This window comes from Monodelphis domestica, chromosome 1, assembly GCF_027887165.1.
Source record: "Monodelphis domestica isolate mMonDom1 chromosome 1, mMonDom1.pri, whole genome shotgun sequence".
In the NCBI taxonomy this organism is placed as follows: Eukaryota; Metazoa; Chordata; class Mammalia; order Didelphimorphia; family Didelphidae; genus Monodelphis; species Monodelphis domestica.
In genome coordinates this window covers 530,509,229-530,536,327 of record NC_077227.1, presented here as the reverse complement: position 1 = coordinate 530,536,327, position 27,099 = coordinate 530,509,229, and the positions used below count along the sequence as shown (strand labels likewise).

Genomic DNA, 27,099 nt, shown 5'->3' with positions numbered 1-27,099 from the left:
TTTATAGCTTATCCTCAATACTTCTTGAGATGACTTGACTATGGGGCTCGTACACCATTTAGTTCATATTTATAGATTTTACCTCTGAGGATATGATTAGAGACTTATTTAATGGTTTGCTAAAATCAGTACAAAATATGCCTATCAATGTTATCTGCTAAATAAGTAATCCTATAAAATTGAAGGTGTCATTCTTCATGAACACATGTTGTCTACTAGTATAGTACCATCTGTTTAATAATGTGTTCTAGATTTGTTTTTATTTTTCTGGGAGAGGACATTAGGCTAAATTGTCTGTAATTCCTGGAATTCATCTGTTGCCCACCTCCCTTCCCTTCCCCCATCTTTAAAAAAACAAGACAACATCTGCCTCCATCTAGAATTCCATTTTATTAGAGTTTATTGACAGTGACTTTGAAAATACATCTGCAATTTCTGGCATGCCATTTGGTGAAGTCTAGAGACCTGACCTCATTTAATGTGATTAGGTATCTCTAACTAACTCCTCTCACATCTCGGTCTTTAGTTCCCTTCTTAAATTGTCTACATTGTCCTTTTACACCATGAAGTTGACTATGAAAAGGCTTGCTCTTGTACTAGGAATACAGATTACTCTTACTACATATTACTTATATTGCTTTTATAGTACTGTTAGTATTTAAGGTGATTTTAATCAAGAACTAAATTTTTCTAGATAAAAATCCATAATTAAATCTGAACACTTATGGTTTTATCTCAGTTGCCCTTATCTGAATAAGTCTATTAGTCTAGTGCTACCCTAAACTAGCACCATTGTCAACCTATTGGCAGCACAGAGATGGCCTTTGGAGAGCTAATCAAAGTTTAGCATTGCTGAAGAGGAAAAAGAACTATCAAAATTCCAAACACCCAGAAGGAACTAGCTAGCTTCCTAAGTATGAAGGAACTTGGTTTGGATCCTAGACCCAATATTTAATACTGATATGGATTAGGACAAATCAACGAACCTCTCTGGACCTCAGTTTCCTAGTCTAAGATCCCATTCAGCTCTCGGATTCAGTGATTCTCAGCAATAGTAAAGATTAGAGTCACTAGATTCTGGTAGCTGCTGCTACAGTTAGGCATATCTTACTTGTTTTTGTATCTCCCTTAATGTCTAACATGGTGCCTTGTAAGCAGCAGGCATTTCTTTTATCATTATTGAATTAAAAATTGCTGGTGCATATAGTGGATACTGAAATACTGATAGATGATTTGTCATGCAGAAAGTCATCCCATTAAAAGAGAATTACTATCGACTCTCTGATTGTAATGAAGGTGACAGCTAAACTCACTGACTAGTAAAATGTGTCACACTAATTTAGAATCAGTGAGTGGCTGGGCCATAGGGCTATTGCCTGAATGCTTCTTAGTCACTAGAAGCACTGAGTGGCAACAGTAAAATTGAATGCAGTGAAGAGGAAGTTCAGGAAATGGGAAAAATAAGCATAAATTAGACTCCATAAGAGTAGTTCTCTTTCTTGTTTGGTAGCATTTTCTCTGGGTATACTACTACCTCTGGCATGGAGAAGGGAGTATTATTCACATGCTGTAAAAAACTAGAAATAGGACAGAATAACTTTCCATCGATAAGTGTTAAACATGAATGTGGAGCTTGCATTCAAATATGACACATGATCAGGCCATTTTGTATATTAGCCTTATAAGGATTTAATAAAAACAACAACTGCATGATCATGTCAGAGGCTGAGGGTGAGCATAATTAAAATAAGAGGTATTTTCAGAAGGAAATATTCACCTGCCCAAAGACCCATTTTCATCCTGTTGTGGAATCACTATAGCAATAAGAAATTTCTTCTGGTGGCAAACTTAAAACCATGAGTTTCAGATTCATGAATTTATCAATTTTGCTCGTTCTAGAAATTTTGGTCTTCTCCCTACTTAACACCAAGTTTTGAGACCAGCAAAAGAAAAGAAAAAGAAAGCAAATGAGAAAGGCATGAACCTCCATACAGCCTATAAGTTAGCCTTTCCTAAGGGTAAAAGGTGACTGGAGAACCCTTGGAACCTTTTGAATCTCTGCCCAAGGACCTTCAGAAAAGCCTGTCAATGTTTCTTGTTTGAGATAGTTGGGGAAACCACTCTTTTGGAGGTGCTTTGGATTCAATTCCGTGGCTGAGAGTTGAATTCTGTACAAATGTTCTGGATAATCTTGGGGACAGACTTGTAGAGGTCATCGAACTCATCTACAAAGAACGAGTGATCCTTGGTAGGGTGAGTGGCGATCACTTCCAGTTCATCTTGAGCTGCCCAAGCGATTCCTATAGAATAGGTGATCACACCTGAGGGAAAAGAATTGAAAGGAGTTAACAGGACTCTTATATGAAGTAGCCTCTATGGCTATCTTGTAGTTAAGTTCTCAATGTTGAGAATCATCAATCCAGTAGAAGACTCACAACTCCAGGACAGGGGCTGAAAATATCTTAATAGCAGAAATTATGTCTTCTCTAATGTTCCCACCCATCAATATTGTTTTGACTTATGTTGCTTTTAGACCATTGTGAATTAATCAATCTTGTTGCTTGGTGGTAAACTGTAGGTCAAGATGAAGATGATGGTGGTGGTGAATGGAGACCAGGGCTTGATAAGAGTTGTTAAGCAATTATTGGGATTCAAATTCTATTTGAGGAAGGACAGATTTTTAGTAGTAGCAATAAAGGAGTGGCGAATTCTTGTGGTCAGACCTGCATGGTTAATCCATGTTTATTTAAGTGATATATTAAAGATATATTTGATACATGAAAGTAATATATATATATATATATATGCCTTTCTCTCTGTATTAACACATATGCAAATAAATGTGTATATATACATATGTATGTGTGTGTCTTTATATATAAATATGAATTTATATATAAAGACACACACATACATGATATATATAAAGACACACACATACATGCCACAAATTAGTGTGTAGTTTATTGGGTATTTTGCCAATTCAAAATCCTTTTTTTAAGCCAAAAACAGTATCTTGAAAATACAAAGGATATTGGCAAATTAATACTTTGTAATCAAAATAGGTCTATTATTATTACTCATGCTTTATATTCTAAAACTTGTTGATATTATTTTCTTTAATAAAAACTTTGTCATTAATATAATATATTAGATAATATTAATTAATAAAATGGTCAAAAATTCTAATTAAAAAACTATTGTGATTAAAGCTGTTTTTAAGTTTCCAGCTTTTTCTCTTCTCCCCATTTCTCAGGTTCTCATCTCTTGGAAGAAAGAAGTATCCTATTATCTCCTTCTCAATTCTTGAAAATATCCCCTAATATAGTAAGTTGGGAATGGAAAAATAATTGAGGTTCTGAATACTCTACATTCTTCTGGCTTCTTTCCAGGGTCTTTCTCTTTCTTCAGGGACCTGAAAAGGGTCTGGATCCACATATACCAATTTTTATATCCTTGGGAGGTACCGAGAATTAATGCAGACTTTCCTTCTTCCTTACAGCATGTGATTTCCCCTACCTAATATGTTGGTCTACCAGTTGTGTATATATACTACAGGACTAAGGGCTGAAAATCATGGGGCAATTGACCTTCTTTGACTTCAAAAGCTGGTATAGTTACTTTAGGTGGCATCAGCATCAGGACTTCCAGCAGCAGGAGAATCTAATTCATGGCTGTAATTTGCAATTGGCCCTTTTTTTTTTTTAGGCCAAAGAATTTGACTGCTGCTTTGGACCATTTGAGTTCATTTTAAGAAATGTGTTACAGAAAAATAACAAAATAGACTCCAGAGAAAGGCAGCCCAGTGACATGGAAGAATCTTGGATTAGAAATCGGGAGCAGGGACTGGTCCTCAGTTATCTTAGTTGGATTGTACTCTATAATCTTAAAAAATCTCTTCCAGATTTAACATCCTATAATATCTTGGAGCTGGAAGAAATCTTAAATCAGGTATGTGCTGTTGGTAAATGTTTAACAATTAACTTTCCAGAAAAAAGAAATGCAAGACAGTTTTAACTCATTACATTTTTTTCACACTAGTGTTCATTAGAAAGATTGGGCTATAGTTTTCTTTCTCTGTTTTATCTCTTTCTGGTTTAGGTATCACCAATATTATATTTGTGTCATAAAAGGAATTTGGAAGTATTCTTTCTTCCCCTATTTTTTCAAATAGTTTATGAAGTATTGGAGTTAATTGCTCTTTGCATGTTTTGTAGAATTCACTTGTGAATCCATCTGTCCCTGGAGCCTTTTCCTTAGTGAATTGTTTGATTGTTCATTTTTTTTTCTATGATGGAGTTAGCTATTATATTTCCTTTTTTTGTTAAGCTGGGTAAGTTATAGTTTTGTAAATATTCCTCTATTCCACTTAGATTGTCAGATTTATTGGCATATAGCTGGGCAAAATAACTCCTAATAATTGCTTTAATTTCTTCTTCATTAGTTGTGATTTTACCTTTTTTCATTTTTGATGCTGGCAATTTGGTTTACTTTTTTATTTTTAAAATCAAATTCACCAATATCTACTTTATTTTACTTTTCATGAACCAGTTCCTTGTCTTACTTGTTAGTCAAGAGGTTTCCTTATGACCAATTTTATTTATTTCCATTTGGGTTTTTGGGATTTCCAACTTGGTCTTTAATTGAGGATTTAAAATTTTTTCTTTTTCTTTTTTCTTTTTTTAGTTGCATGTCCAATTCATTGGTTTGCTTTTTATTTTTTAATGTAAGCATTTATAATTTCCCCTCTAAGTACAGTTTTGGTTGCATTCCATAAATTTTGATATGTTATCTCTTCATTATCATTTTCTTTAATAAAATTGTTGATTGCTCATATGCTTTATCTTTGACACATCCATTCTTTAGAATAAGAATATTTAGTTTCCAATTAAATTTTAGTCTTTCTGTAGCTGTTGAATGTGTTTTTTATTTCATTATTGCATTATGGTCTAAAAAGTATGTATTTAATATTTCTGCTTTTTTACATTTGGTTACAAGGTTTTTATGCTTTATTATATGGTCAGTTTTTGTGAAGATGGCATATACTGTTGAGAAAAAGGTTTATTCCTTTCTATTTCTAGTCAGTTTTCTCCATAGGTCTATCATATCAAACTTTTCTAAAATTCTATTTACCTCCTTAACTCTTTCTTGTTTATCTTTTGCCGCTGGGGCAAAACAAACCAAGCCGACTTTCTCTTGATTCCCTTAAAGCTACCTGCTCTTCTCTAAGTCTTCTTTTCTCCAGGCAAATGGGTCAAAGTCCTGGGCAGATATAGCCTGGAGCTGACTCAGATTGCCTCTCCAGTGCCAATTGCTAAATATTTAGTGTGAGCATTTACACCTAGGAAATCAGAAAATGTAACAAATCTCAGATGAATTGATTGGTTTTTGGGGGGTTGGGGTGATTAGTATGCAGTGACAGCAAAACTTTTAGAGACTAAGAGCCTAAAGGCATTCAGTCTCTAAAAGGTTCACTGTCACTGTATAACACATGTGAGTTGCCACCTTACCCCAGACAGAGGAAGGAAGAAGTGCTCCCATTGGGCTGCTGGGGAGAAGGTCATGTGAGAAATGTCCTCAAGCCCATGGAGAGAGGGAGGGAATCAGCCCCTCTGGCACACGTGCCATAGGTTTGCTTACATGAGTCTAGAGTCTAGACTTAAGAAAGTACTGTTCTAGAGAAAATTTTTATCATGCAGATTAAATTTAAAAATGAATTGTTTATACTTCCCTCCCCCTGTCTCACCAAGACAGCCAGTTGTTAAACATTTACCAGTTACCAGTACCCATCTAGTGCTGGCCTAGCCCAGAGGATCATCTTTTTTTTTTTTTTGAAAATTGACTAGAGTTCTTCAACTCTTGGATTTAAAGTCAGTAGGCCTGGATTTGAGACCTAACTCCTACTCTCATTGGTTGTATCACTCTGGGCAAGTCACTTAATGTCTATGGACTGTAAGGATGAGGGCATGGAAGGATTTTTTTGGAACCCTGATATGAGGGTTCTGTGTCAGTTGGAGAGAACAAAGGATTCTGGGAAGAGAACTGACCTGGGAGAGTGCTGAGCAGCTTTAGGGGCTTTTGAGCTGAGTCCTTGACTGAGAAGACCTATTTCTGAGGTTGGGGTTTTCACTGAAAGCCACTTGGGAGAACCTTGTTCTACTTTCAAGATTCCTAGAAGATCTTTCTTCAATCAAACATCTCCAACCACCTGTCATCTGAGGAGAAGATATCTCAAACCCCAAAGGGGGAGCTGTGGACTCACTGAAAAGAGAGCCCAGCTTTCAGGCTCTGTCAGTTACCCAGCATTTTATCTAACTATTGATTATATAGGCTAGTCAGATAGATACATAATAATAACTGTGGGGTTACAGGGTGAGGAAACGGGAGATTTGCAAAATTCCGCGGCTCAAGTGAAAGATCATGTAGGAATATACCAGGGAAACCAAATCCCACTTTCCTCCTCCTTATTTACCCTGAACCCCTACATTAAACCTTTGTTGACTACAGCCAGATTTAGTCTAGCCTATTGACTTTGAACTGAGGAGGCAACTGAACAAATTCAGCAGGGAAGCATTAAAATCAGCCTCCCCTGAGGCAAGCCCTCATCAAGTCTTGTCTCCTAATCCACTCTGTGCCCAGAAGAAGACTGGGGTTATCCTAGGTTAAATTTTAGGGAAACCTTGTCGTCAACTTCACACTATCCCCCTCCCTCAGGAAACCTCAAGATATCACTGCACAATTGACAGTCATCCCCCTCAGGGGGGTTGTGAGGAGAGTAGGTACTAACCCATTCAGGTATCCACTCTCTCTGTCTGTCAGATCCTTCTTAGGTATTCCCTGGTAAACTCCACTGATACACCTTCCAAGTCAGTGGAGGGAAAAACCCTTTATTTTTACTCAAGACACCTACATTTTTATAGGACCTGAGTTTCCTCATCTTCAAATTGGAAATGATATTTTTACTACTTACGTGGAAGCAGGGGTGCACATTGGATAGAGTATTGGACCTGGAGTCAAGAAGATCTGAGTTCAAATCCAGTCTCAGACCTTTAGTAGCTATGTCACTTTGGGCAAGTCATCTAATCTCCATTGACCTCAGTTTCCTTGTTTGTAAAATGGGAATAAAAATAGCACCTACTTAACAGGGTTGTTGTAAGGATCAAATGAGATAATATTTGTAATAGCTATTATTATTATGGTGCCTGTGGCATAGAAGGCTTATTCTCTTCCCCTCCTCCTTTTCCTTCCCTACTTTCCTTTACAGTAAAGGGTTGAAAAGAAAGTGGTTTGTGTCCCTTAAAATAGCATGGGCAGGAAAAATTGGAAAATGAGGGGATGCCCATCAATTGGGGAATGGCTAAGCAAATTGTGGTATATGTTGGTGATGGAATACTATTGTGCTCAAAGGAATAATAAAGTGGAGGAATTCCATGGGGACTGGAACAACCTCCAGGAAGTGATGCAGAGCGAGAGGAGCAGAACCAGGAGAATATTGTACACAGAGACTAATACACTGTGGTATAATTGAATGTAATGGACTTCTCCATTAGGGGCGGTGTAATGTCCCTGAACAATCTGCAGGGATCTAGGAGAAAAAACACTATTCATAAGCAGAGGATAAACTGTGGGAGTAGAAACACTGAGGAAAAGCAACTGCCTGAATACAGCGGTTGAGGGGACTTGACAGAGGAGAGACTCTAAACGAAACTCTAATGCAAATATTAACAACATGGCAATGAGTTCGAATCAAGAACACATGTGATACCCAGTGGAATCACGTGTTGGCTATGGGGGGTCGGGGGGAGGAAAAGAAAATGATCTTTGTCTTTAATGAATAATGCTTGGAAATGATCAAATAAAATATTATAAAATAAAAAAAAATAGCATGGGCAGGGGCAGGGCAGGTGGCTCAGTGGATAGAGAGCCAGATCTAGAGACTGGAGGTAGACTTCAGATATTTCCTAGCTGTGTGATCCCGGGTGAGTCACTTAATCCCAATTGCTCATTTTTTATGGCTTTTCTACCTTGGAACTGATAGTTAATATTGATTCTAAGAGAAGGTAAGCATTTAAAAAAAAATTCCATAATGAGCAATTATGAGCCAAATCTTGCTTAACTTCGATATAGATTGAATACATATACCTCTCTCTACTCCCACAGTTAGCACCTTGGTTCAAGCCTTTATTTTCTCTCACCTGGACTATTGCAATAATCTCCTAATTGATTGTCCTAAAGCACAGGTCTGACAATGCCACCACCTTTCCCTGCTCTAATTCCAGCGGCCTCCCTATTAATGCTAGATCAAATACAATGTTCTTTGGCCCTGAAAGCTCTTTATTCTTCAGTCTCTTCTCACAGTTCTAGTCTTTTCCCATGATTGCCTTCCATGTTCTCTGTGGTCTAGGCTCGCTGTCCTTGGTCCCTGCACACAACACTCCAATTTCCATCTCTGTTCTTGTGCACTGACTGCCTCCCATGCCTGGAATGCTCTCCCTCCTTAATTCTGCCTCTTGAAACACTTAGCTTCCTCCAAGACTCAAATCAAATTCTGTCTTCTTCAGGAGACCTTTCCTGGTCACCCCTGTCACTTAATTGCCTCTGTTATGACTTTCTATCTATTCTAGATCTTTTTTAAAAAAATTCTTACTTTTTGTCTTAATAATTGCCCAATGACAGAAGGGCAAAGGCTAGGCAAATGGGGATAAATGACTTGCCCAGGATCACACAGCTCAAGTATCAGAGATGAGATTACAGCCTAGGTCCTCCCCAGGCTGGGTCTGGTTCTCTATCCACTTAACCACTTGTCTGTCCCTTACTCTGCATCTATCTTGAATGTAACTATTTATGTATTTGTTGTCTTCTCCATTAGAATGTAAGTCCCTTAAGGGCAGGAACTGCTTTTGTATTTTATTTGTATCATCAGCACTTAGCAAAGTGACTAGCAAGTAAAACCTTAATAAATTATGATTGTTTGGCTATATAAATGTGTATGTCTACCTCCGTTTCCTCAATTGTAAAATGAAGATAATAATAGCACCTACCTTCCAGAGTTGTTATAGTGATCAAATAACTATGAGATTGTAAAGAGATAATAATGAAAAATGTTTGTACAAAAATATTTATAGCTCCTCTCTTTGTGGTGGTGAAAAATTGGAAAGTGAGGAGAGATTGGGGAATGACTAAACAAATTGTGGTATGTGATAGTGATGAAATACTATTATGCTATCAGGAACAATAAACTGCTTGATTTCCATATGAGCTGGAAAGACCTCCAAGAACTGATGCAGAGCAAAATGAGCAGAACCAGAACATTGTACACAGCAATGGAAACATTATGGGATGATCAAATGTAATAGACTTTGCTACTAATATCAATGCAATGACCCAGGACAATTCTGAGGGACTTATGAGAAAGAACACTATCCACCTCCAGAGAAAGAACTGTGGAAATAGAAATGCAGAAGGAAAACATATGATTTATCACTTGTTAACATGGGTATAGCATTTGGGGTTTTGGTTTTAAAAGATTATTGCAGAAATGAATAATATGGTTTTGAGTGATAATACTTGCATAACCCAGTGGAATTACTTGTTGGCTGGGGTAGGGAAGGAAAAAGGGAGGGAAAGAACATGAATCATATAACCGTGGAAAAAATAGTTCAAAATAAATTGACAATTTAAAAAATTAACTATGAGACTGTGAGAAGTTATGAGATAATATTTGTAAAGCACTTAGCATAGTGCCTGGAACATAGTAGATGCTACACAAATGCTATTGTTATTATTATAAGATACTTAAGCCCATATTAGCCATTACATTTGGGAACTGGTCAAGTTGCTTAACTTTCTTTAAAGTAGGAAGGATAATAGCAATGACTTTAATTTCTAAGGGATATGGAAACTGAGCGACCATGTTAGTCTGTGTAGATGTACCTCTTGCCTATGATATTGAGCTTCTAGTCTGCTTGAACTCTCAGATCTTACTTACTGCTCCAGATCTTAGTATTTACCCCCAACTTTGTATTTATTTTGTTTGCATCTAGTTTTTGCATGTTGTCTCCTGCATTTTATTTTGAGACCCTTGAAAGGAGATACCATTCTTTGCTTTTCTTTAGATCTCCAGTCCTTAACAGTGCTTGGTATATTATAGGTATTTGATAATTAGCAATTGACTAGACTTTAAATCTCCTCAAGTTAGATTCTATTATTAAAATTCTTTTAGATTCTGACTGCCATTCAAAGTGTTTACTATCCCTTCTCAGCTTTCTCTCAGGTGTACATTTCTGACATTTTCCTGCCAATGTAAAGGGAGGTCATTAAAAAATAGTAGTAGATATCATTTAAAAGAACTAACAATATCTTATTTATGGGACTGCTTTTATTTAAACACCAAGTTGCTAAATGCCATAATATTCAGGGGATAATAATTTCTGCCTCCTTTCCATACATCATGAATTATAAATCTCATATTTTAAGAAAAATATCAACAAGCTGGAGCATGTCTAAAGGAGGATTTTTTTTGGCCATACAATATTGATTTCATATAATGTTCATTAGGTTCTTGATATAACTCTGTATTAGCTGAAATTTAAATTTCTCCTAATTGGATATTAGCATATTACTGCTATTAGTCTTCCCCATAAATGTCATTTTCCTTTCGTTTCATTTCTTCAAAGTCAAACTTGAACCACATCATTCTCTTGTAGATGTTTTTAATATAGTCAACAAGTTGTCTCAAAGTGAGTTGTAGCCTCATAAGTGCAGGAAATAAATCCTGTAAAGGAGGATGACCAAGATATTGAGAGACTTGGAAATTTTCTTGTGGGTAAAGGTGGAAGAAACTTGGCGTGTATAATACCCCAGAAACAAAAATGCTTAGTAAGAAATTAAAAAGCTGTCATGTTAAAGACAAGAACAAGAAGACTGTTTCCCCATTGCTCTATAGAACAGAACAAAAACTAATGCATGGAAATGGAAGGAAAGCTCATTGTGCAACAAAGAGTTCGTTAACAATCAAAGATATCCATAAATGGAATGAATGACTTGTATTGGTAATGAGTTCAGATCTTGCAGATAGTTGCCAAGGGGAAAAGAGGCACTTAGTTTCTCGGTTACTTGTTCCCATAGCCTCTTCTCTGATAGCCCTTGAGGGAAGGGCAAATGGGAAAGGCAGTCTGGCTGCCCACTTGGAACCATCTCTCTCTTCTCCTTCTCCCCTCTCCATTCTCCTTCTCTTCCTCATCATCTTTTTCTTCCTCCTCTTCTCCTCTGTGATCCAGGCTTGGTCATTGGTCTACCATAAGCTCCTGGTTCAATACTCAAGTCCTACTATAAACTACCAGACTTGGTCCAGTAGCCCTGAACACTGGGTAACAAAGCAAGGACCAATTGGTAGATGGAGCCCCTTCAGCTCATGGAATTCAGACACTAAGGCTTCCCCCTTTGCTGTGCCCACTGGTCTATCAGAATGTGGTTGCGTTTCTCTAAGTCCTTTGTAAAGCTTGGTATCTGCTAAATTGCTAAATGCCCTAATATTCAGGGGAGAATAATCACTGCCCTCCCCTCCAGAACTCAAGAAGGCTTCCCCCTCCCCATCCAACTAATCCTAATGCCCTTATTAATTATCTTATTAATAGTTTACAAATGTCTTCAATTCACAAAGTACTTTCACATACCTTATCTCATTTGTGCCCTGAAATAGTTCTGGAAGCTAGGCAGGGTAATATTATTATTCTGGATCTGCTTAGAGTACCTTGTGATCTTGAGCAAGTTGTTTAACCTCTCTGAGACTCAGTTTCCTTATCTGTAAAATGAGAGTATTGGACTGGTTAACCTTTAAGGTCCCTTCCAACTCTAAATTTATGAACACCATTTTATAGAGGAGGAAATGGGAGAAGAGCAGTTAACCCTAAGGCTAATAAATAGTCATAATGATGATGATGATGATTATAGTTTTTTAAAAAACTTTAAGGTTTACAAAGCCCTTTGTAAATACTAATTCATTTTATCCTAACAATAACTGGAGGAGAAAGGTGCTGTTATTATTCCCATTTTATAGATGAGTGTTATGGAGTTCAGAAGTGTACCCCTGGGGTTCGGGAAGGATACCTTTTGCAAGAATGCAAGACTCCAAAACTTAGCTTAAAAACAAAAAGAGAAATTTATTAATTTAGAAAGTAATGTTGAGAATGGCCAGGAGGATAGCAAGGTGTAATGGCAAGATGGGGAGCAGTTCCTGGGAGGACAGCATGAATGGAAAGGCTGTTCCCCAGATGACATCAGTTCTGGGGATTTTATACTCTTTACAACAGATGCTATGTCATGGTGTGGACGTGACTTAAGAGTGCTAGAGGGCATTTGGTGGGGTGAGGTAGACATCTGACTGGGGTCTGTCTGGAGGCATAAAGTTTCATCTCTTTGTCCATCTTAAATCTAGAGGACAATCAAAGAGGATAAACATCTCAGGACCTTAGGGGGGGTCATTGGGTGTTTCTAGGATGCAAGGGAGTGAGGGAGTTTCCCTGATAATAGTTCACCTGGGTTTCTGGGGTACAGTGCCCGTGTCATCTCCCCCCTCTCCTAATATGTAAGGGAAAAGGGGCAATGGTCTCAGTTTTCTGTAACTTCTTGCCAGGAGAATACCAAAATTAGGGCATAGGCTATATGGGTTCCAGGTCTACATTTTTCACAAACTTACTCTGCAAGGGTTCTTAACATTTCTTTTGTGTCCCTTTGACAGTCTGAGAAAGCCCAAGGACCCCTTCTCAGAATAGTGTTTTAAAATGCATGAAGTAAAATGCATAGGATTACAAAGGAAGCCAATCATATTGAAATATAGTTATCAAACGGAGAAGGAAATAACAAACCACCTCAGTATCTTGGCCCAAAAAACCCCAAATCGGGTCGTAAAGAATCAGACATGACTGAAATGACTGAAAAATGAAAAAAGTTATCAAAATATTAAAAAGAAGAGTTATTTGATCACAGGTTAAGAATCCTGGATCCAGTCTAATTCCCTTGTTATACAGATGTTAAAGCAATTGTATAGAGGTTAGACTATTTGCCCAAGTTCATACAAAATACTGGCACGCCATTCACTTGCCCTGTACATTGACAGTGATGCTCACTGTTGTCTCCTGATGTTGTAAGTATAACTGTGCTAAAGTTTGGGAATTTATCCTTTTCCCTGACAAGGACACTGAAGTTGGCTCTGGCTCCTCATCTCACTTGCCCCACTCACTTTCAGCTTTGTAGAGGCCTGAATGATGGGGCTGTTTCATTGAATATGGCGGCATCCACTTTGACTGCTACTTGCCTAACCTGTTCCAGAGACAATAGATAGCAACCAGAGAATCCTCTCTTCCCTTTTTCACTCCCATGGCTTCTTTAGCAGCTCAGACATACAACAGTCAGTAGGGATAGGGATTGGACCTGTGATTTCACTGGTAGATAATTCGCCAGTCAGGGAAATCTTTCTACCAATCTGAGTTGCTACTTTCTCTACAACTTAGGGTCTTAATAATAATAGCTAACATTTATATGATGCTTGGAGCAGTGAGGTGGCACAGTGGATAGAGCACGGGGCCTGGATTCAGAAAGATTCATCTTCTTGAGTTCAAATCTGGCCTTAACCTTGTTTGCTTCAGTTTCCTCAACTGTAAAATGAGCTAGAGAAGGAAATAATATTTTCTCCAGTATCTCTGCCAAAAAGAAGAATTGGACATGATGGAGAAATAACTGAACAACAAAATATATAGTTTTGCTATTTGCCAGGCACTATAAGTGCTTTACAATTATTATTGAATTTGATCTTCAGAGGATCAAACAGGATCCATGATTATTTCCCCCATTTTAAATATGAGGAAACTGAGGCAAGCAAAGGTGAAGTAAATTGCCCAGGTTCATACACTTAGTATGTATTTGGGGCTGGATTTGAACTCAGACATTCTGGATTCTATCCACTATATTACCTAGCTGGCTAGGAACTCTCAGAGAGATGTCCAGACCACTAAGAGATTAAGTGACTTGCCCTAGATTTGGAGCTAGCTCTCTTTCCATTGTACCATGCTGCCTCTCACTATATCATCAATAGAAGCACTAAAAAAAAGTTTACCATTTTGGTGAGCAGCCATAGCTGGTATTCGTACATCATCATAAGACCTGCCATCAGTGATGAGAATCATTAGCTTTCTTTTGTTGGGCTTGGACTTTTTGAAGAGATGCTCTAAGGCATAATTGATTGCAGCTCCAGTGCTGGTCCCACCACTCCAATAATTGACTCTCTTGATGGCATTCAAGATATCTTGCTTGGTGCTATACTTGTCAAATCCAAACTCCAACCGCTGCTCATAAGTGTATTGCACAGCCCCAATGCGTGTGTCTGTGTCTGAAATCTCAAACTCTTTGCTGAGGTTGGCAACAAACTGGAGGAGGGTGCGAAAGTTGCCTGTCCCCACACTGCTGGAGCCATCAATGACAAAGCCAATGTCAGCAGAGTTTAAACAGGTCTTGCTGCAGGCTAGGCGGTTGGTGTCACAGACCCGTTTTACTAGGGGTTGCACAATCTTGTGGAGGCTGAACCAGCTTAGCACATTGAGGGAATAGAAGCCATTTCGTCTGCACACAGCCTGGAAAGACAAACAGGAATGTTCATGACCTTAGACAATCATGAGACCAGGAGCCAAATCAGCTAGGCAATCCATTAGCAATCTTGAGCACCAGGACAAGATCTCCAATCTTCCATCTTTCCCTTCTATATATTTTTTTCTTGTAGGATCAGCCTTTTGCTTGCTGATGTCACCCCTCTCCCCTGTCCCATGAACTCTCCACTCAATTCTTCACCTACTCTCCCCTGGTTAGCCACAGTAGTGCATGAGCTGTGATTCATCCCCCAAAGGTATCTTCCTACTTCTTCTAATCAAAATGACTAATCCCTCATCAATCTTTCCCAGCTGCCTTAAGCAAGTCCTGCTACTGGGCAGTTTCACTACCTAACCCTTGGCTCAAAGCTCATCAATATGGGACTATTATACATGCAGATGAATGTTTTGCCCTATGTGAGGGATTGGGTGGAGTTGGTGATAGAGGGAGAGCTTGAGCCTTCACCAGTCCCCTTTGGGAGACTTAAAGCTTCAAATCATCTCCAGGACTCTTCCAGGTGTTTTAGGGGTTTCTGGCTTCCTGCTTCAAGAAAGAAGATGGAATATGCCAACCCCACTTCTGGTTGTTGAAGGAAAAGAATGTAGAAAAACATGAAAGGAGTCAGCAGTCTTCATCAATACCTTACCTCTAGCTTGCTAGAGACTTTGTGGAGTTTTTCCCTTGAGTGAGATATGGAACTCTCATGGTTGAGTTGTGTTATCTCAATGGAATTGGTATTTGGTGTGGGAAAGGGTCAAAACTTGGATATAAAGCTTGGGATTCCTTTTTCCCCAATGATGACAAAGAGATCAGAAGTTAGATTGACCCCAATCATATTCTTCTAGACTAATATTATTTAAGGGAGTATATAAAGAAAATTCTAGTCTGGTTCTTCCATCTTTATCCAAAGGAGATTTTAATTTCTTCCAGGAGGGCAAACAGAAAGTTGGGAACTGGAGGCTACTCTGCTCTGTTTAGAGAAAGGCGATTCCAAGGTAGAATTGTGTTCCTTTTTCCTTAAAGATTATTAGTCTATGGGGATATGATAGATTTCAATCTAACATAAATAAATATATGTATATATATATATATACCCAATTACATGTACATATACTTTTCCCATTTATAATTTTTAACAATCATTTTCTCACATTTTATGATCCATGTTCTCTCTCTTCCCTCTCTTCCCCCTCCCTGAGATGGTAGGTAATATGGCATAGGTTATACATGTAATGTATATTTCCATGCAATCTACCTTCTGATCCCTTTGTCTTATTGGGAGTTGGGGAATTAAAAAATCTACATCTAAGACTTGACCCTTTCCCCACCAAATACCAATTCCACAGGGAATATAAATGGCAAATAGCAAAGAAATCCATTCATCCAAATCATAGCAAGACGAAAACCAGAGAATACAGACATCGGACAATGTATGTCAGACAAAACAAAGTAAAGGAGCTCTCCACTGGGAGTGAGATAACTTGACTGGATCCAGAGAGGGAGTTCTAGATTTCACCAGAGGGGAAAATTCCACAAAGATTCTAAGATAGCAAGCTGGGGGTAGATGATGGAGACTGCTGCCTCCTCTCATGTTGTTTCCAGTCTTTTTTGAATTTCTTTTCTTTTCTTTTTTTTTCCCCAGAAAACAACAAAGTGGGATTGACCTTTTTCATTTTCCTTTTTGAAGTGGGAAGTCAGAAGTACCTGAAGTGACTTGGTGATGATTGAAGAAGATTTGAAGCTAAAGCTAGAGCTTAGGTAGGGCATTCATCCTGACCAATAAGGAGAGAATTCCATACTAATGGGCTTTGAGACAGGGTTACATTTTTATATAGGGAAGATTCTGCACAGGTTTTTTTGTTTTGTTTTGTTTTGTTTTTGTTTTTTTTTTTGTTGTTGTTGTTTTTGGTGAGCATCCATGAGATTATTTGTATATAATGGTTTATAGTGGTAAAGTGTTACATAAGTTCCAGCTCTCAAGAATTATAGAGGATTGATATCTAAGAAACTAATTCTTCTGAAGGAACATTTCTTCCTGACCCATATGGTGGTCAGAGGGAGATTCAGTTGGCCTAAGGACTATTAATAATCTCATGGAATATATATCTCTTTGGGCATCGTTTAGTACTTACCCTGATATGTCATTTTTATTCACGGAGGAAGTCATGTATTACAGAAGAAAAAATACTAGTCATAGAGTTGGAAGATCTGGTTCTGAATCCAAGTTCAGACACTAAATAGTTTTCTGATGGTGGATAAACCACTCAAACTAGTTGAACATCTGTTTTCTTTCCATAAAAAGGGGACAACAGTATTTGAATTATCTGCCTCAACACTAAACTACTGCAATGACCTCTTAACTGGCCTCCCTACCTCAGATCTCATCCCAGTCCATTTTATCCTATGCTAGGGATATTACAAAAGCACGATCAGACCATGTCACTTACCCGCTGGGCTCCTATTGCCTTTAGGAAAAATATAAACTCTTCTGGCAGGCATTGAAAGCCCTTCATATTCTGGCTTCAGTTTTCCTTTTCAAGTAAATTTCATATTACTTCTCTTCAAATTCTCAACATTGTAGCCAAATGGCCCATATGCTGCTCTTTGTAGGTGATACCCTGCCATCTTCATGTCTCTGCAGAGGCTAAGAATTGATTCCCTCCTTGTCTCCATCTCCTTTTGTAGCGAGACCTTTAATGAAATTCCTCAGCTGCACCCTCAGGTTACTTTGTACTTTTTATATATGATGTACTTTTATATATGATATCATGTATATGTATATATATGTGTGTATATATATATATATATACAGGGAGAGAGTGAATATCATATCAACAATGTATATATATATATACACATATAAAATATATATGTTTTATAGGAATAACTGCCACTTTGGTAACCCTTCCTATTTCTTCCTTCATTTCCAAACTTAGATGTGGCTACCCTTTGCCTTTCAGAGGCATCTCTGGTAACGTGACAGCTCAGGAAATGACTAAGCTATGGTAGCATATTAATTTAATTTCCAAAAGTAGCAAAATGACTGAATCTGCAGCTAGTTGAGATTAATGTGATTCAAGTAACTTTAAGGGGAATTAAGGGAGCAGATATTTCAGAGGGGTTATGGTACAGTTGCCTTTTTTAAAAATTTTATGATATTTTATTTGATCATTTCCAAGCATTATTCAATAAAGACAAAGATCATTTTCTTTTCCTCCCCCTCAACCCCCCATAGCCGACACGTGATTCCACTGGGTATCACATGTGTTCTTGATTTGAACCCATTGCCATGTTGTTAGTATTTGCATTAGAGTGTTCATTTAGAGTCTCTCCTCTGCCATGTCCCCTCAACCACTGTAGTCAGGCAGTTGCTTTTCCTCGGTGCTTTTACTCCCAAAGTTTGTCCTCTGCTTGTGGATAGTGTTTTTCTCCTAGATCCCTGCAGATTGTTCAGGGACATTACACCGCCACTAATGGAGAAGTCCATTACGTTCAATTATACCACAGTGTATTAGTCTCTGTGTACAATGTTATCCTGGTTCTGCTCCTTTTGCTCTGCATCACTTCCTGGAGGTCGTTCCAGTCTCCATGGAATTCCTCCACTTTATTATTCCTTTTAGCACAATAGTATTCCATCACCAACATGTACCACAATTTGTTCAGCCATTCCCCAATTGATGGGCATCCCCTCGTTTTCCAATTTTTGGCCACCAGAAAGAGTGCAGCTATGAATATTCTTGTATAAGTCTTTTTCCCCATTATCTTTTGGGGGTACAAACCCAGCAGTGCTATGGCTGGATCAAAGATTAGACATTCTTTTATCGCCCTTTGGCCATAGTTCCAAATTGCCCTCCAGAATGGTTGGATCAGTTCACAACTCCACCAGCAATGAATTAATGTCCCTACTTTGCCACATCCCCTCCAGCATTCACTGCTTTCCTCTGCTGTCATGTTAGCCAATCTGCTAGGTGTGAGGTGATACCTCAGAGTTGTTTTGATTTGCATCTCTCTGATTATAAGAGATTTAGAACACTTCTTCATGTGCTTATTAATAGTTTTGATTTCTTTATCTGAAAACTGCCTATCCATGTCCCTTGCCCATTATCAATTGGAGAATGGCTTCGTTTTTTGTACAATTGATTTAGCTCTTTATAAATTTGAGTAATTAAACCTTTGTCAGAGGTTTCTATGAAGATTTTCCCCCAATTTGTTGTTTCCCTTCTGATTTTAGTTACATTGGTTTTGTTTGTACAAAAGCTTTTTAATTTGATGTAGTCGAAATTATTTATTTTACATTTTGTGATTCTTTCTATGTCTTGCTTGGTTTTAAAGTCTTTCCCCTCCCAAGGGTCTGACATGTATACTATTCTGTGTTTACCCAATTTACTTATGGTTTCCATCTTTATGTTTGTCATTCACCCATTTTGAATTTATCTTGGTGTAGGGTGTGGAGTGTTGATCTATTCCTGGTCTCTCCCACACTGTCTTCCAATTTTCCCAGCAGTTTTTATCGAATAGTGGATTTTTGTCCCAAAAGCTGGGATCTTTGGGTTTATCATATACTGTCTTGCTGAGGTCGCTTGCCCCCAGTCTATTCCACTGATCCTCCTTTCTGTCTCTTAGCCAGTATCAAATTGTTTTGATGACTGCTGCTTTGTAATATAGTTTGAGGTCTGGGACTGCAAGGCCCCCATCATACTGTTTTTTTTCCCATTATTTCCCTGGATATCCTTGATCTTTTGTTATTCCAAATGAACTTTGTTATGGTTTTTTCTAAATCAGTAAAGAAATTTTTTGGGAGTTCAATGGGTATGGCACTAAATAGATAAATAAGTTTGGGTAGGATGGTCATTTTTATTATATTGGCTTGTCCTATCCATGAGCAGTTAATGTTTTTCCAATTGCTCAAGTCTAGTTTTAGTTGTGTGGAGAGTGTTTTGTAGTTGTGTTCATATAGTTCCTCTGTTTGTCTCGGGAGATAGATTCCTAGGTATTTTATTTTGTCTAAGGTGATTTTGAATGGGATTTCTCTTTCTAGTTTTTGCTGCTGAGCTGTGTTGGAGATATATAGAAATGCTGATGACTTATGTGGGTTTATTTTGTATCCTGCAACTTTGCTAAAGTTGTTGATTATTTCAATTAGCTTTTTGGTTGAATCTCTAGGATTCTTTAAGTAGACCATCATGTCATCTGCAAAGAGTGATAACTTGGTCTCCTCCTTGCCTATTTTGATGCCTTCAATTTCTTTTTCTTCTCTAATTGCTACTGCTAGTGTTTCTAATAAATGTCAAATAGTAGAGGTGATAATGAGCATCCTTGTTTCACTCCTGATCTTATTGGGAATGCATCTAGTTTATCCCCATTGCAGATGATATTAGCTGATGGTTTTAGATATATACTGTTTATTATTTTTAGGAACGACCCTTCTATTCCTATGCTTTCTAGTGTTTTTAATAGGAATGGGTGTTGTATTTTATCAAAAGCTTTTTCTGCGTCTATTGAGATAATCATGTGGTTCTTATTGGTTTGCTTATTGATGTGGTCAATTATGTGGATGGTTTTCCTAATATTGAACCAGCCCTGTATCCATGGTATAAATCCTACTTGATCATGGTGGATGACCCTTCTGATCACTTGCTGGAGTCTTTTTGCTAGTATCCTATTTAAGATTTTTGCATCTATATTCATTAGGGAGATTGGTCTATAGTTTTCTTTCTCTGTTTTTGACCTGCCTGGTTTTGGAATCAGTACCATGTTTGTGTCATAAAAGGAGTTTGGTAGAACTCCCTCTTTGCTTATTATGTCAAATAGTTTGTATAGTATTGGGATTAACTGTTCTCTGAATGTTTGATAGAATTCACTTGTGAATCCATCGGGCCCTGGGGATTTTTTCTTAGGGAGTTCTTTGATGGCTTGTTGGATTTCATTTTCTGATTTGGGATTATTTAAGAATTCTATTTCTTCTTCTGTTAGTCTAGGCAGTTTGTATTTTTGTATATATTCATCCATATCACCTAAATTGGTGTATTTATTGCCATATAATTGGGCAAAGTAATTTTTAATGATTGCCTTAATTTCCTCTTGATTGGAGGTGCTGTCCCCCTTTTCATCTTTGATGCTGTTAATTTGCTTTTCTTCATTCTTTTTTTAAATTAGATTGACCAGTACTTTGTATATTTTGTTTGTTTTTACAAAGTACCAGCTACTTGTCTTATTTATTAAATCAATAGTTCTATCACTTTTGATTTTATTAATTTCTCCCTTAATTTTTAGGATTTCTAGTTTGGTTTTCTGCTGGGGTTTTTTAATTTGATCGCTTTCGAGTTTTGTTATTTGCATTTCCAATTGATTGATCTCTGCTCTCCCTAGTTTGTTAATATATGCACTCAGGGATATGAATTTACCTCTGATTACTGCTTTGGCTGTATCCCAAAAGGTTTGAAAGGATGTCTCGCCATTGTCATTTTCCTCGATGAAATTATTAATTGTTTCTATGATTTCTTCTCTAACTAAACGATTTTGGAGTATCATATTGTTTAATTTCCAATTAGTTTTTATTTGGTTTTCCCTGTACCATTACTGATCATTATTTTTATTGCCTTGTGATCTGAAAAGGCTGCATTTATTATTTCTGCTTTTCTGCATTTGTATGCCATGTTTCTGTGACCTAATGTATGGTCAATCTTTGTGAATGTGCCATGTGGTGCTGAGAAGAAGGTGTATTCCTTTTTATCCCTATTTATTTTTCTCCATATGTTTATTAATTCTAATTTTTCTAAGAGCCTTTTTTTTAACCCTCACCTTTATCTTAGAATCAATACTGGGCATTGATTTCAATGTAGAAGAGCAGTATGGACTAGGCAATGGGGGCCTAAAGTGACTTGCCTAGAGTCACAACTAGAAAGTGTCTGAGGCCAGATTTGAACCTAGGACCTCCCATCTGTAGGGCTGACTCTCAATCCACTGAGCCACCCAGCTGCCTCCTAAAGTGTATTTGTTTTTATGGATGTGACTTTCTTTAGACCCTGCTGCTCATTATCTGGAGGTCACTGAGTGCCCTAAGGTGGGTATCCCTCAGATAGGTTCTTGTTCTATGTGTCCATATATGGACGTTCCCCTGTGGTGTCCCTGCTCCATTGTATTCCAACGAAGGAATATTTTTCTTTATACTAAATGTTCCTGAGTTGACTACTTTGTAGAAAGTCTGCAGTGCTAGCGTAGTTCCCCATAATTGCCTTTGAAGACTGCTTGCCATCAGAGATACATCTGGTCCAACATATGTGCCCCAGGAACTGAAGCAAAATACTAAGCCCCATTATGCCTGCTGGAAGTACACAAGTGCATAGGAAATGGAGAGTTATTTTCTTGACAAATACCTTGTCCACAAAGTTGGGTTCAATCACATTCTGCTTCTCATTTTCAACAGCACCTTCAATGGTGATGAAAAAAATGTTGATTCCGGATTCTCTGGCAAGTCTTGAAGCTTCCTCTACCTTATCTGTGGGCCAGCCATCCACCATCACTATGGCCACATTGGGGGCTCCCCCTCTATTTCCATTGGCATTGGAAAAGAAGTTTTTGGTAACAAAAGAGAGTGCCCTCCCTGTAATAATAACAACAATAATAATGATGACGATAATGATGATAATCAACATTTATACAGTGTTTGCTATATGTTAGCCATTGTGCTAAGTACTTTCTCATTATTATCTCACGTTAGGAGGTTTGTCTAAAGTGCTTTTATAAACAGTAACCAAAGAAGGATGGCACAGTGGATAGAGAGCTGGGCTTGGAGTCAATAGAGTCCAGATTTCAATTCTATCTCTGATGCTAACTAGCTGTATCACTCTGGGCAAGTTATTTCATCACTGTATGCCCCAAAACACTCTCTAGGGATTACTAAGTCAAAGTTGATTTGTGAGAAGCAGTGGAATTTCCCATGCTGTCAACATCAGAGACCCTCAATTGACGTATCCAAGAAACTAGTTGAAACCTCACTAATTTGGAATTCATGTAGAAGTGGTGACAAGAGAGTTTCTGTCAGAACTAAAGACTATTTGGAAAGTTGCTTCCTGTCTTTAGGTCTCAGTCTGCTCATTAGTAAAATGAAAAGTTTGGACTAACTCTGAAGTTCCCGCTAGCTGACATTCTATGATTCTACATACATTAAAGCCCAATTAATGAGACTCCAGCCAGCTGGGGAATCTATCTCCTGGCCCTTAAATCAGAGGATGTAAATGGTAGCAGGATTCTGTGAGATGATTTAGCCTAGCTACCTCACCTAATGGATGAGGACGCTGAGGCTCAAAGAAGCAAAAGGACTTGTCCAAAATCCCACGGTATTAGTGATAGGACAAGGTCCCAAATCCAAATCTCCAACTTCCAGGCTTCATACTCTTCCAGACTATCTCTTTCCCCAGCTGGCTGGAGCCTCATTAATTGGGCTTTAATGTACTTAGAATCATAGAAGCAGGTGTCCAAATGATTTTAAATATAGAATTACTGAAGTTGTAGTGAATGAGATATAGTTGTAAAAATTTATTAGCACCAAAGTATTCAGCTGGTGCCTTCCTATGAGGCTTCCTCTGAGTAAGATGTAGGGCCTAGAAGCAACCCAGGGCAGTAAGAAGAGGGATGAGACAGTGGATAAAATAGAAAAAGCATTGAGCTTATTGGGGACAAACACTGATAGCCTTTTGAAGCAATCAGAGATGAAAACAAAAACCCCAATTTCAAATACTTTCTTCTCTTAAAGATTGTGGAGAAGGGGGAGGGAGAGATCAGGGGCTGCCTGGAGCCCTATAGAGTATACATTATAGTGACCCATATATTGTTCTGTTGAAGTCTTGATCAAACTTTCGTATTAAAGCTGTTGTTATGCTTAGGTTAATGTTGGGGGCTGGAAGGGAGTGATTCTTTTAGGAAGTACTATTCCATTCTACGATCTGAGCATCCTCCTCACTTCCATCATCTCCAATTCTGAAGAGCAGAATGAAACCAAAGAGGAAAATCTTCTGTGATACAGAGTTACAATTATTCTAACCATTGGCCACATACCCACATTGGAAAGCCCGCCTTTCTGGGGAATTTTCTCTATGGCTGCCTTCAGATCTCTGGAATTCGCATGAGTCTTGAGGTTAAATTCCATGGAAGGGTCGTCTCTGTGTTAGAACAAGAAATAAAACTTAGTAAGAAAATGTCTTGCTACTAGAGAAACTGAAAAGTGCCTTTGATGGAAAAGGGAAATGAGAAATGATTTCAGAGTCATGAACACAGAGTAAGTGGCAGAAGCCACTTTAACCACTGGCAGTCATCAAATTATGGTTTGGTTTAACAGGCGTTCATTTAACTCTTATTTTGTATGATACACTGCAGATGAATAAGGTCACAATTCTTATAATACATCCTACTATTCAGTTAGACAAACAATAAGTGCCTACTAAGTTCAAGCTTGGCATTGGAGATACACAGATGATCATGATACTCCTCCTGGAAGTTTATGTCATCTCTGACTATTTCACACTGGAAGTATACTCTGCACCTGTAGCCCTTTCCTCTGATTGCTCAATTCCTCCCACAATCTCCATTTTGAAGGAAAATACTCAGATATTACTATCTAGATATTACTAATTGCTAATATTAGAAATTACTGGGAAATACTAGTCATGTTTTCATTCTTCTTCCTATCCATTGCTGACCCTCTGGATGCTTTCCACCATACCTCCTCTGTCCTCTCCCCTAACGCCCATTCCTTTCAGCTTTCAGCTTCCTTTTATATGTTATCTTCTCTCATTGGTAAGCTCATTGAGGGAAGGGACTATCTTTGTTTCTGCATATAGTTATATTCTCATCCCTTAGCACAATATCTGGCTTACAATATGTGTTTAATAACCACTTCTTGATTTAATTTGACTTTTTATAAATTAGTATTCAATTTTTAAAACTTAAGTGCCAACTATATGCTAGGTCTAGAAATTATAAAGTTGATGATGGTTCTTACTAACGCATTCCACTGTTTCATTCAATTTTACAAACATTGATTAAATACTTCCTATATGCAAGACATTGTGATAGGAAAGAATGAAGGACTTCCTACCCTTATGAAGGTTACATTCTACTGAGATAGACTGAGGTGGGAAATAATATACATAAAAATAAGTATGTTGTTGAGCAATTTCTGTCTCCTCTGACTCTTCAAGATCCTGTTTGGGATTTTCTTGGCAATGATACTGGAGTGGTAGTGCAATTATCAATATGGAAATAGGTCTTTATCAATGATACTTGTAAAACTCATGTAACAATGTAAAAATCATGTAACAATGGAAGAATATTCTAAACTAATTAATTAAATAAAAATTTTCAATTAAAAAAATAATACTGGAGTGGTTAGCCATTTCCTTCTCCAGTTCATTTTCCAGATGAGGAACTGAGGCAAACAGGGTCAGCAGCTTGCCCATGGTTGCATAGCTAGTAAATGCTGAGGCCAGATTTGAACTCAAAAAGAGGAGTATTCCTGACTCCACAGCCAGCACTCCATACACTGTACCACCTAAGTGCCTCATAAATAAGTACACATAAGGAAAAATGAGCTAGGAGAGAGTGATGAAAATATGGATTCACAAAAGGCTTTTCAGAGGTTGGCACCTAAATTGATCCTTGAAGGAAGTTCAGGTTCCTGAGAAGCAGAGACAGAAACAGATTAGAAGAGTGTAAGAATCTGAGATTTAGAAGAGATCTCACAGATCATCTAGTTCAGATCACATTTAAATAGGAATCCCCTTTAAAACCTTTCTTTCAAAATGCCTAGTGAGAGGCAACACCTATCTTCTAGGATAGTTCATTCTCCCCGCATAACCATAGTTGTGAATTTTTTTCTCTTATATTACTCAAACCTAAACCTTCCTCTGTCTGTTCTTAGGTATGTCTTTTGGAAATGAAGCAGAAGTTGATTCTCTATCCCCAGATATACCTTGTCATAACTATAGACAGCTGTCATGGCTCCCTCTCCATTTTCCATTCTCCAGGCTACATGGCCACATTTCATAGTATCATAGATTCAAAACTTAAAGGGGCCTCAGAGGTCATGTAATCCAACTCATTCATTTTATAGATTAAAAAAACTGAAGCCAGGAAAATGAAGTGACTTTGTCCATGGTTACATAATAAATGGAAAAATGAGAATTTTAATGCATTCAAATCCAGCAATCTCTCCACTGTATTACACTGTTTCCCTATAAATGTCCTGTGAGATGCTACTCCCAAGACTTAGGATGTCTTATATAAAGCTTTCACCAACTTTATAAGGGGATTTTCTTGGTCTGTTATGATTCCACAAATCAGAGCAGTTTAGGGATGCTGAAAAGGACCAGAAGCTTTACAGGGTTTTCCTCAGGTACATCTGCTTGGTTTTCCAACTCCTATAAATGATCATCCTATGGCATCATCTTGGCTCTTGCCTATCTTACCCACCTTCCTCTGAATGATCTCCAGCTTGTCAATGTACTTCCAAAATTATGGCTCACAGACATATGTTACAACACTCCAAATGTATTCTAGCCAGAACAGAGCACATGAATACATGAAAAAGCATTTGTCAAATGCTTACTATGAGCAAAGCACTGTGCTAAGAGATACACATAGAAAAAAAACCAGATAGTTCCTTCTCTCAAGGAGTTAACATTTTTTTTAAAACCCTTACCTTTAGACTTAGAATCAATATATCTATCAATTCCAAGCCATAAGTGCAGTAAAGGCTAGGGCTAGGCAAATGGAGTTAAGTGATTTGCCCAGGTCACACAGCAAGGAAGAGGCTGAGGTCACATTTGAACCCAGGTCCTCTCGATTCCAGGCTTGGTACTCTATCCGCTATTACCTAGCTCCCCCTTAGGGGATCACTTTAATAAGGGAAGATAGGAATATAGAAAGTTCCTGCATCAAAGCACATGGAAAGGCTCAGTAATCCTTAAAGTATTGTCAGTAAAGCACATGACAAATCCTCTTCTTTCATGTCATTTCTGTTGATAAAACCATATTTATTTCTAAGGGGGACTATAAGACAGTATCAAGACCTTTGGCAGAGAGAACTTTCTTTTCTGGGTATTCAGTAGTTTATCTAAGAATTATCACCATGGAAACAGGTGAGAACACGCTACTTTTGGAACATCACTTTACAGAGACTACTGGGGCTAGGGGTCAGAGATGAATGGGCTGCAGGTACTTTTGTTTTCAGTTTCTTCCAGTTCTCAATGGTTTATGGGGATGTGTGGGAATTCCTTTGATTGGGATTGGGAGTGAGAAGTTATGAGGTGCACTTGAGAGTACTCTGGGTTACTCAATGAAAAGGCAGCCATGGAAAAGTGTAGACAAGGAGATTTGCAATGGATACACAAAGGGACCATGTGTCCACATGAGAATTGACCTTGCACTGGAGGACAATAATGAGCAGGTAATTGTTAAGGT

At 37.9% G+C, this 27,099-nt stretch overlaps 1 protein-coding gene across 2 annotated transcripts in view; it reads right to left on the bottom strand.

Moving 5' to 3' along the window:
- Positions 1-367: 367 nt before the first annotated feature.
- Positions 368-27,099, bottom strand: part of VIT (vitrin) — a 181,409-nt gene continuing 154,677 nt past the window's right edge. For both annotated transcript variants that reach the window (XM_056813270.1, XM_056813271.1), the window contains 4 exons: positions 23,698-23,801; positions 22,017-22,243; positions 14,114-14,627; positions 368-2,321 (listed from right to left, as the gene is read on the bottom strand). In XM_056813270.1, the coding sequence (XP_056669248.1) occupies positions 2,143-2,321; positions 14,114-14,627; positions 22,017-22,243; positions 23,698-23,801 (1,024 nt within the window). In that variant the 3' untranslated portion in view covers positions 368-2,142. The remainder of the gene's footprint in view (positions 2,322-14,113; positions 14,628-22,016; positions 22,244-23,697; positions 23,802-27,099) is intronic.